General features: G+C 33.3%; 1 protein-coding gene across 1 annotated transcript; it reads right to left on the reverse strand.

The window, feature by feature from the left end:
• Nucleotides 1-784: 784 nt before the first annotated feature.
• On the reverse strand, nucleotides 785-1747 carry LOC127556447 (olfactory receptor 13C7-like). Its single transcript, XM_051989640.1, has one exon. The coding sequence runs from the start codon at nucleotides 1745-1747 to the stop codon at nucleotides 785-787; it is 963 nt and encodes a 320-aa protein (XP_051845600.1).
• Nucleotides 1748-12668: the final 10921 nt, after the last annotated feature.

Below are 12668 nucleotides of genomic sequence, written 5' to 3' on the forward strand. Positions count from 1 at the left end.
ACACAGTTATATGCTAACAAAACTGAAAACATCGAAAAATAAAAGGGTAATATTAAAAACTGTAAAATAACCCTACCAGGAGATTCAATAGAGCTATTAAATAAAGAAATTATCAAAATGTATGTGTTGAGTGTGTGGGTCTACTAAACTTAAAAACAAATTAATATTAATACTACATAATGCATTTTCAAAATTTGAGAATACCAAATCAAACTTTTTTGAGATACCAGAGTACAATAATAGGACAAAGAAGTAAAAGTATACACCAATATCATTAATAAACATAGGTTTAAATATTTTTAAATAAAATTCTGTCAAATAGATGCCAGCAATTTATTCCAGAAATCAATCATTAACAATCAAATAAAATTTATATCAGGGAAACTAGTATGATTCAGTATTAGGAAATCAAACAAAAACATCTGAAATCACATAATTATCTCATTAGACCTAGAACAAACCTTTTACAAAGTATAAAGTTCATTTGTGCAAAAAAATCTTACATAGTGAAGATTGTAAAATTACAAAGAACAGGCATGTATTTAAAGAAGAAATAAGGGAAGACAGTTTCCCACTACATGTTTCAGATATTTTTCAGTGTATTGATGATTTTTGTTAATTATTTTCTCTTCTTTTTTGTTTTATTTTTAAGACCCTTGGTTATATGGCACTGCTTTCTAGGGGGAAGGTAATAATAGGATAAACAAAAAAAAAATACAGTTGAAAAATTATGTTCCATACGTGTGTTTTCTCAGAATAAAGCTATCACCAACTAGATTGTCTTTCACATCTTCTCAAGAAAGCATTTTTGACCCAACATATTTTTTACAGCTGCCTTTACATCCTTGTTCCTCAGACTATAAATGATGGGATTAAGCATGGGTGTTACCACACCATAGAACAGGGAAATGAGTTTGTCTGTAATATCTTCTTGATCTGCATTAACTGAATCTTTAGCTTTGGGTTTTGCATACATAAAGAAGGTGGTCCCATAGAAAAAGATCACTACAGTCAGGTGGGCTGAGCAGGTAGAAAAGGCTTTACGTTTCCCCTCTGCTGAAGGGATTTTCAGGATAGTGGCAAGGATAAAAACATAAGAGATGGAAATTGATATCAGAGGAAAAACTAGAAAAATTAGGTTTGATCCCATCATAGTGAGCACATTAATAGTAATATCTCCACAGGCCAACTTCAGAACAGCCAGAATCTCACAGACAAAATGGTCAATGACATTAGCACCACAAAATGGTAACTGAACTGCAAGGGATGTATGTAGTATGGAATTAGCAGCCCCTGCTGTCCAAGAACAAAGTGTCATTGACACATATGCAGTCTTACTCATGATGACAGGGTATCTCAAGGGGTTGCAGATGGCCACATAGCGGTCAAATGCCATCATGCTAAGGAGTATACACTCAGTTGCTCCCGTGGCAAAAGACAGAGACATCTGTATTGCACAACTCGAAAAAGAAATACTTTTTCTTGGAGTGAGAAAACTGTCTAGAATTAGAGGTACAGAGGAAGTTGTATAACAAATATCCAGGAAAGAGAGATTGCCAAGAAAAAAGTACATGGGTGTATGTAGGTGGGAATCATAGATAGTTGCTGTGATGAGGACTCCATTTCCAAGCAATATTACCAGGTACATCCACAGGATCAGGACAAACAAAATAGTCTCCAGCTTTGGGTGTCCAGAAAGACCAAGGAGGATGAATTCTTTCACAGTGGTTTGATTGGTCTCATTCATTTTTGAAGTTCTCTTTCAGTCTCCAGGATTCTGAGGCAAAGAGAGAATAGATGTTTTTATTCCACAGGTGTGAGTAGGGATGTTTCTCTCAATATATATTAAGCATTATCCTATGTATGAGTGAATATGGAAATTGATTGCGATGTATAAAAAGATAAGGAGCCATTCCACAGTAAGTTATCAAAAGACATGAATGGCTATTAAGGGAATATGTTGAAATTGTTAACAATATAGAAAATTTTCTTAACTGACTGAGTAGAAGAAAAAAGAAAACCAAGCTAAAACATCCAGAAATTGTGAAACACGATGAAAGCTGGGAGTATTCAATGCTTGAGGGTACAAATGATGGAAGAGTGAATTTGACCAATCATTCTGGAAGGCAATTTTGAATTATACTTTAAAAAATGAAAAAAAAATTTTGTTATTCTATACCATATCAATTAAACAATCAATCTCTAACTTCAAAGAAGTAGAACAAAAGAATAAAAACAATTCATAACGATGATGAAAAGTTTGGGCATCTCGAGAAAATAGTAAAAAAAGATATAGTATTAAGAGGAACTATCTTGCCAGAACTCAAACTATATTATAAAGCAATAATTATTAAATTTAATTTGCTACTGTTTAAAAAAAAATTGAGAGCTCTATCAGGGGAACAGATTATGTATTCATCATATAAGAAAAATACACCTAATATCCTATTGTTTGACAAATACAGACTCCTTAATACTGGGATAAGAACTTGCTTTTTTACAAAATCATCTGGGAAAAGCAGATAGTAGCATTAAAAAATTAGATTTATATCACTACTTATAAAAAGATAAGCTCCAATGAAAAAGAGATTAAAAGAAGTAGAGTCTGTCATGAGGAAACCAAATTATCACTCTTTGCAAATAATATGATGGTATACTTAGAGAACCCCAGAGAATCTACTAAAAAGCTATCAGAAATAATCTACAACTTTTGCAAAGTTGCAGGATACAAAGTAAATCCACATAAATCATCAGCATTTTTATACCTTGTAAAGGGCTGCAACTCTGAATAGGTGCACTGGAATCAGAAAACGGAGCACTTGAGGCTAATTAACCATTGGACAATACTCTATTAGCATATGATTGGAAAATGGCCTTTCTCACTATTCTGTGATGGCTCCATCTTTTGGGGTATACAGATAATTGTAGGAGAGATTAGGGGGTGGAGCAAGACAAGCTAGGGTCACTTTGGCAGTGGATGAAGAGAAGGGAGGTTGTGGAGAGCTTGTAGCAGTCTTGTCCACCCCCTTCACTTTTCTCCCTAAAGACCATGAATAAAGACCAAGGAACTGACTCCAGCTGATTCTAAGGCATCCAGAGTGCTAACCCAGACTTCACAATACCTCACTAAAAATCCAATAGCAAGAGATAAAAAGAGAAATTCCATTTAAAATAACTGTTAATAGTATAAAATATTGGCAATCTATCTGCCAAGGGAAAGTCAGGAACTATATGAACAAAAATTTTATTTCCACATAAATAAAATCAGATCTCATCAGCTGGAAAAATATCAAGTGCTCTTGAATAAGTTGAGTGAATATAACAAAGATGACAGTACTACCTAAACTTATCTATTTATTTAGTGTTCTACCAATCAAATTCCCAAGAAAATATTTTAATGACCTAGAAAAAATAACAACAAAATTCATCTGAAAGAACAAAAGGTCAAGAATTTCAAGGAAACTAATAAAAAAAAAATCAAATGAAGGTGGCCTATCTATAAAAGATCTAAAACTATATTATAAAGCAGGGATCATCAAAACCATTTGGTACTAGTTAAGAAATAGACTAGTTGATCAGTGGAATAGGTTAGGTTCACAGAACAAAATAGTCAATAACTATAGCTATCTAATGTTTGACAAACCCAAAGATCCCAACTTTTGGGATAAGAATTCACTATTTGACAAAAACTACTGGGAAAATTGGAAACCAGTATGGCAGAAAGTAGGCACTGACACACCCATAACATCTTATATCAAGATAAGGTCAAAATGGATTCATGATCTAGACATAATGAGATTATAAATAAATTAGAAGAACATAGGATAGTTTACCTCTTAGACCTGTGGAGGAGAAAGGAATTTGTGACCAAAGAACTAGAGATCGTTATTGATCACAAAATAGAAAATTTTGATTATATTAAGTTAAAAAAGTTTTTGTACAAACAAAACTAATGCAGAAAAGATTAAAAGGGAAGCAATAACCTGGGAAAACATTTTTACATTCAAAGGTTCTGATAAAGGCCTCATTTCCAAATTATGTAGAGAATTGACTCAAATTTATAAGAAATCAAGCCATAAGAATGTTTGTGGCAGCCCTCTTTGTAGTGGCCAGAAACTGGAAACTGAGTGTATGCCCATCAATTGGAGAATGGCTGAATAAATTGTGGTATATAAATATTATGGAATATTATTGTTCTGTAAGAAATGACCAGCAGGATGATTTCAGAAAGGCCTGGAGGGACTTACATGAACTGGTGCTGAGTGAAATGAGCAGGACCAGGAGATCATTATATACTTCAACAACATTACTATATGATTATCAATTCTGATGAACATGGGTCTCTTCAAAATGAGATGAAGCAAATCAGTTCCAATAGAACAGTAATGAATTAAACCAGCTACACCCAGCGAAAGAACTCTGGGAGATGACTATGAACCACTACATAGAATTCCCAATCCCTCTATTTTTGTCTGCCTGCATTTTTGATTACCTTCACAAGCTAATTGAATAGTATTTCAAAGTCTGATTCTTTTTGTGTAGCAAAATAACTGTATGGACATGTATACTTATATTGTATTTAACTTATACTTTAACATATTTAACATTTATTGGTCAACCTGTCATCTGGGAGAGGAAGTGGGAGGAAGGAGGGGAAAAGTTGGAACAAAAGATTTTGCAACTGTCAATGCTAAAAAATTACTCACGCATACATCTTGTAAATAAAAAGCTATTAAAAATAAAAAAAAGAAATCAAGTCATTCTCCAATTGATAAATTATTAAAAGATATAAACAGACAATTTTTAGATGAAGAAATTGAAGCTATTTCTAGTGAGATGAAAAGATGCTCTAAATCACTATTGATCAGAGCAATGCAAATTAGGACAACTCTGAGATACCACTACACACAACTCAGATTGGCTAAGATGACAGGAAAAAATAATGCTGAATGTTGGAGGGGATGTGAGAAAACTGGGAACACTCATACATTGTTGGTGGAATTGCGAATGAATCCAACCATTCTAGAGAGCAATTTGGAACTATGCTCAAAAAGTTATCAAACTGTGCATACCCTTTGATACAGCAGTGTTACTACTGGGCTTATATGCCAATGACATCTTAAAGGAGGGAAAGGGACCCACATGTGCCAAAATGTTTGTGGCAGCCCTTTTTTGTAGTGGCAAGAAATTGGAAACTGAGTAGATGCCCATTAGTTGGAGAATGGCTGAATAAATTGGGGTATATGAATACTATGGGATGTTATTTTTCTGTAAGAAATGACCAATAGGATGATTTCAGAGAGGCTTGGAGAGACTTACATGAATTGATGCCATGTGAAATGAGCAGAACCAGGAGATCCTTATACATGACAACAATGATCAACTCTGATGGACATGACTTTCTTCAATAATGAGATGATTCAAATCAGTTCCAATTGTTCAGTAATGAAGAGAGTCAGCTATACTCAGAGAGAGAACTATGGGAAATGAGTGTAGACCACAACATAACATTTCCACTCTTTCTGTTGTTGTTTGCTTGTATTTTTGTTTTACTTCTCAGGTTTTTTCTTTCTTTCTGGATCCGATTTTTCTTGTGTAACAAGATAACTATAAATATGTATACATATATTGGATTTAACATATACTTTAACATATTTAATTTGTATTGGACAATCTGCCATCTAGGGGAAGGGGTGGGGGGAAGAAAGGGAAAAGTTGGAACTGAAGATTTTGCAAGGGTCAGTGTTGAAAAATTACCCATCATATATGTGAGTATGGGCTACCCCCCTGGAGGGCTTCAGGGTTAGCCAGATTCAGGATGAATTAAAGTCCTTGGTCTTTAGGGGGAGAAGTTAAGGAGGCAGCCAAGGAAAATCTTAGATCCTGGAGTCCAGCATCACCAGACTCTCTTCTCCTCCTCCTGCAGCCAAGTGACATTGGCCCCTGTTCCCCTGCTCTCCAATCTTTGCCTATGATTATCTTAACACCAAACATTCAGCAAGCACCAATCATGAGAAGAGCCATTTATCCAAATATATGCTAATAAAGTCATTGTCTCACATCGAATAGGTAATTAGCTTTAAGTGCTTGGTTGTCTGATTAAAGCATACCTTTTTGGAGTTTTGGTCCTCTACACATGTTTTGTAAATAAAAAGCTATAATAATAATAATAAAAAAGATAAGCTCCAAATAGGTACATGACCTCTATATATGAGGCCACATCATTAACAAATTGGGAAAAATTAGAAAACATATCCTCCAAGATCTATGAGGAGAAAAGTTTATGACCGAACAAGGAACACAGAGGTCCATAGAAGACAAAAGACACAAATTTGATTATGTAAAAAAGTGCATTTTTACCCAAATAAATTTGATAAAGTTAAAACTAAAATGGAAACAATTACAGGGGGAAACTCTTTGCACTGTTACTCTTATAAATATCTCATCTCCAAGATAAATAAGGAATTAATTTAAATTCATAAAAATGAGAGACAATTGGATACATAATCTTAGAATATGAACAAAGTTTCAAGATAGAAACCTAGGCTATAGCCATCTGAAAAAAAAAATGCTCCAAATCAACATCATTAGAGAAATTCAAATTAGAGCAATTCTGACATTCCACCTCATACTCATCATAGTGGCAAAGATAAGACAAAAGGAAAATGATAAATGTTGGAGAAGCTATAGGAAAAGAGGTACATTGAAGCATTTTTGGCGGTATAGTTCTTCTGGAAAGCAATTTTGAATTACAGAAAAATTACTAAGTTGTGCATGCTTTCAGTTTTAGCTATATAATTGCTAGACATATACCAGACAAATATAAAAGAAATATCAAAAGGTTTGTTATGCAAAAAAAAATTATAATAGTCTTTTTTTTAGGGGCCATAAGACTAGATATTAAGTGCATACCCATCAAATGAGAAATAACTTAACAAGTCGAGGAGCAAGGATATCATGGCACACTAAGGCTGTAAGAAATGAATAAATAGATTGTTTTAAAAAGATATAGAAAGTTCTATAAAGTGATGCAAAGTGAAGTCAACTGACTCAGAAGAACAAATTATACTATAATGTCAAAAGCATAACAATGAAAAATTGCAAGGACTTTTATAAAACAAAGAAAATATAAAGGGAGCAGAATAAAAGAAGGATATAAAAATAAATTATGTTGATAATTGTAAGAGCTATGATTAATACAATGCTCATTCATGATTATAGAGGGTCAGTGATGAAATATGCTATTTATTGCATGGATTTCATGTGAAGAATGAAATATGTATATATGTGTGTATATATTTCTATTATGCACACATAAATAGTATACAGTTACTAGAGGAATTTATTTTGCTTTAATAAGTATTTTTTTTTCTTTTTTCAATCAATTAGTGGATAAGAAGAAGAGAAAATAGATTTCTGTTAATTAAAAAAATAGATTCAAGCTTAGAGCTAATTTAAGCTCTATACCATTGCTGAATTAAAATGTCACATTTACATTCAAAATTTTACTTTCATTATAATTTTGATGACATGTTCTCTAATAAAGGTTAGACTAACCAAATCAGTCCAGCTGTAATTTCCAAGAGAGAGAATTCAGATTAGATTCAAAGAAGATGTGGATCCAAATCCTGATTCATCTGCTTATTTACTATGTAACTTTGGACAAATCAAATCAACTTTTCTGGGCCTTATTTACCTCTTTTGCAAAGTAGAAAGTTGAACTTGATCTTAAATACTCTATGACCTTTAAAAAGACATAAAAGAGCTTCCAAAGGAATTGTGGCTGACTATTCAGGTATTAATGTCTCCCAAATATTGAAAACAGGACAGGACATGACTAGTAATGAGATCATTTCACCACTGATGTTCCCATTTTTAAAAGAAACACAGAAAGGATTCCTTAGTCAGTAAAACAGAATATAAAGTGGCATGCCTGACCCTGCAGGATAGGTAGTGGCAACAGGAATATATTTGGAGTCAGGGACTTAAATGAAGCATTAGGATACTGCTAAGTGTTATCTATATGGCATGAGTTAAGTGCTTCTTTAAATCTCAAGTTCATAATGACTATATGTAAAACAGAAATTGTAAAACACATTCTAATTGCTTCCCAGACTTATGAGACTCAAATGAAATCATTGTTGTACACATTCTTTATAATCTATAAAATTAACATGTAAATGCAAATAATTATGACCAATGCCTTTAGTATATAATTAAAATCTATTCACATGAGAATCTTTACAAATAATATCTATTTATATGACTCTCTTTTATATCAAAGAGAGGTATACATGAAAGCTAAATTGATCTATTTTCCAAAGGCTTATTATAATCCAATGCCTCACTCACATATCTGGGGAAAAATGAGCCGCATCATTCTAGAGAATTATGGTTGCCCCACTTTAACAAATCTATTTCACACTGACCAGGTAACTCCAATGATCAGAAAGAGTTAATGTTCTTCTTTAAACATTAAACATTATATGTAATAATCTGGCTTTGATAACTTCAGTTGAGCTTCAGTTGAAGCTCAGAAAAGTCTGTGTTCAAATATGGAAGATTCAGTATAATAGGAAGGTCCATTTGCCTCTTTATATTCTAAGTCTAAGAAATAGTTTCTTTCTTGATCAAAAGCAAATTTCTTTTTTCACTTCCAGTGGTTCTAAAACTGTGAGTCAAAGAAGTTGTTTTTGCCAGCATATACAGTAGTGCTCAGCATAATGTGAGTAATTATTTTTTCATGACATTGATAGAATATTCATCTAAAAAGTTGAAAATGTGGCTTTAGGGGAAGCCATTTGAGATTTTAGTATACTCGGTTTTATAAATCTTCTGTCTTCATTCTGTGTAAGTGAATGAAAAAAAGACATACCAGTGTGAAAGGATGTGACAGCATCTAACAGAGTTATCAATTGATACAATTCTCTATTAGAATTGAGCCAGTTTCTAGAAAACAAATTTCTGCCCTTTCCAAGTTTCAGTTCCATTCTTCAAAGAATGAGCTTTTGGAATCAATGATAATTTAAATCTCTCTTTGCTTTAAGGAAAAGCACTAATCCCTGAGGCAATTTAAAGTTTATAGAAAGAGAAATGGGGAAACCTTGAAACTTTGTGATGCCTGAGGGATAATGTCCCACATACCCAATTAAAGAGAAGTCACTGCTCTACTATAAATTGAAATCTAACTTACAGAACAAGAAACTATTTGTTTTTATAATCCTTAGATTGTGGAAATACTATGTAATGTTCACTAACTTTTGGATCAAAGTCTTAGCATGAGATCCCTGGGGTTTATCCCAGTTAACATATTCACTTTGATGAGTTTTAGATGGGGTCAGGGACATTTCCTCTTTCTGGTGAATTTATTGTCTTGGCTAGTCATTCCATCTTGTCTCAAAGAGAAGTACATATGAAAGCTAAATTGACCTGGCAGTATGATGTGACAGAGAATAATATAGAGTTAGAAGAATCAGAGAAGAGTAGCTAAGTAGTGCAGTGGATAGAGCATTGGCCCTAGTGTCAGGAGGACCTTCAAATTAGATCTCAGACACTTACTAGCTTTGTGACTCTGGGAAAGTCACTTTTTCCTGATTACCTGAATAATTAATAATAATGATACCAATAATAATAATATGGGCCAATTATTTAGACATCTATGGGTCTTAGCTTCTTTATCTGTGTGGATCATATATATCTTCTCAAGCTCCTTCCCTTACCCATATTGGCACAAGCCAACAGTACAATGTCTTAATCAATGACTATAACTCTTCCTCCTATCAGGACTCTATGGACACATAGTTGGAATTATGCAATCTGATATGAGGCTCCCAAATAGCAAGTTCCTTCCCCCTCCCCACACCCCCTCCCCGGCTTGGGTGGGCTTGGGGGGAGGGCAGACTTGCTCTCCATAGAAATTCTTTCACCTATCATTGCTTTTGCTTCATGATCCTCCACCAGTCCATGTCACACAAATCCAGGACTTCCGGGGTCTCATAACATTACATTTGCTCTTAAAGGGACTGCTTTCCCATTGCTGTGATATTCACCTATCTGCCACTTTCCTAGATGTGTGCTACAGTCAGCTTGTACTGGGTCATTTGAACCAATTATGAAATTTTCTGTGAGAGCATTCATACTTTAGAACTTGGCAAATGATACAAATGGCAACTTTATTTACTATTTTGTTTGATTACTAAACTTCAGAAAGTGTAAAATTTCAGAAATTCAGAAAATTTCGAATCCCTTTTTGAAGTATAGTGCAGTTGGTGGTAGGAGACCCTTCAATTATCTCATTATTATCACATGTAATGAAATGCCAGATTCTTTATGACTTTATTTTCTTATAAAAATAGTAGTGATTTTTTAGTTTTAAGGTACCCTTTGTGTATTAACTATAGTGATTCATCTGTTAAAGTACATATCAACCTCACAAATCTTTTATCTGTTATTATTATGAGATTAACCATAAGAATTTATTTATGTTAATCTTTATCTTGTAAATATTTATGATTTCAATGGGAAAAACAATTGATGGTTTCCTATCAATAGATGGACTATCCATTGGTGAAAATCTTGAGAAAAATGACCTAGCCAAATTACAATTTGAGAATGGGGATAGAAAATATATTTTAAAAAAGAAAACAAATTTATGTTGTAAATTAATATTGTCCTTGACTTCTGTGGAACTCTGCTTTGTGAGGCAAATGAATGTTTACAGACTGAAGTTGTTTCTATTTGTATCTCAGCACAATTGGTTTACATCAGCTCAATTTGTATAGCAAACAGTCATTGAGAGTTGATACACAAACTTTTTAATTACCTTTTTCAACATCTATAATTTGTCTTAACAGGTCATATCAGCATTTTAATAATTTATCACATTTCATGTAATTATTTCTTAAATGTTATTGATGTTAATATTATTCTAACAAGTTGATGATGGATTGTGTATATATTTTCTCATGTAATTATTTGTTTTTATGTTTTGTTTAATTTCATCTTTGTTCTAACTAGTCTATGACTGTCAAAATTTATATAATTTATTTAGAAAGGACTATCACATTTTGCTTTAAATAAATACTTCTATATGAATTTAATTAAAGTGTAAACTGGTCATAGATATTCCCTCAGTGTCCATGTTGTTCTCTTTAGATAACTTACTGTTTTTAAAAATACCATTTTAATAATTTCCATTTCTGTCATCAGAATTTAATCCTTAAAGTAATCTATTTTATCCCTTTTAGAGTGATTTCCTGTAGTGGGCTGGAACTCTGAAAGAGTGTAATTGAATCTAAGACAGAAGGGTGCTTGTAGTTAAGTCCCTACTCAGTGTAAAATGGTAGTTCTCCAAGCACATACTTGATCTAATGTAATGATGTGGTCAATGTAGTTGGTGTATACTTAGGGTAATATGATGTGATGTTCTACAGCTGAGCATATCCAGTGTGGTGCTGTGAGGTGATGTAGTCATGCTGGAGTATTTAAAGGAGTCCCACAGACAGAAGGCTCTCTTTCTGCCACAGAGAAGACTTCAAGCTCCAGACTTCAGAGTCCAGACTCCATCTTTGACCAGCCAAGTGGCTGCTTTCCTGCCTCCTTCACTTCACTCCCCAACTAAGCCCAAGGCCTTGGGCTGATTCTGAGGCCCGCCAGAGACTTAGTCCAGATGTTACAATTTCCATTTTAGAATTCTGAAAGAACCACATATGGAAGAATGATCAGCTTAATTTTGGTTGAATTTAAAACACCAGAAATTAAAAAGTACAGAGGCATGTTTTGGTTTAGTAATAGATTTAAAATTTGAGAATACTATATCAAACTATTTGAGAAAACTATATTTTGTATTTGAGACACCAGAGAATAATAGAACAAAGAAGCAGAATAATATACCACTAGCATTAATGAACACAGATTTAAAGATTTTAAATAAAATCCTGTCAAATAGACCAACAACTTATTCAAGAAATCAATCATTAACAATCAAGTAGGATATATCAGTGAGGCCAGGATGGTTCAGCATTAGGAAATAAAGCAGAAACATTTGAAATCGCATAATTATCTCACAAGATCTAGAATAAGTCTTTAATAAAGTGTAAAGGTCATTTGTGCTAAAAACCCTTCAAAGTGAATATTGTAATATTACAAAGAAGGCTTGCACTCAAAGAGAAGATAAAGGCACACAATTTCCCATTGAAACGTGGCAGAAGTAGAAGATACATGAGTGTAGAGCATTGCATATTTGCAGTTATTTTTTCAGTGTGTTGATGATTTTTGCTAATTATTTTTCTCTTCTCCTTTTTTCATTTTTTTTTAACCTCTTAAAATATTCTTTGTTATGTGACACTGATTTCTAGGGGGAAAGTTGCAGTGATGAACAAAATTCATCTGGAAGAACAAAAGTCAAGAATTTCAATGGAATTAATTTAAAAAAAGCAAATGAACGTGTCCTAGGTGTACCTGATCAAAAGTATTTTATAAAGTGGCAGTTATCAAAACCATTTGGTACTGGCTAAGAAATAGAATCGGTTAGGTTCACAGGACAAAATAGTCAATGATTATTGTAATCTAGTGTTTGACAAACCCAAAGACCCCAGCTTTTGGGATAAGAATTCACTATTCGAGAAAAATTGCAGGGAAAGTTGGCAACTAGTATGTTAGAAACTAGG

The sequence above is a fragment of the Antechinus flavipes genome, chromosome 1 (assembly GCF_016432865.1).
Source record: "Antechinus flavipes isolate AdamAnt ecotype Samford, QLD, Australia chromosome 1, AdamAnt_v2, whole genome shotgun sequence".
Taxonomy (NCBI): domain Eukaryota; kingdom Metazoa; phylum Chordata; class Mammalia; order Dasyuromorphia; family Dasyuridae; genus Antechinus; species Antechinus flavipes.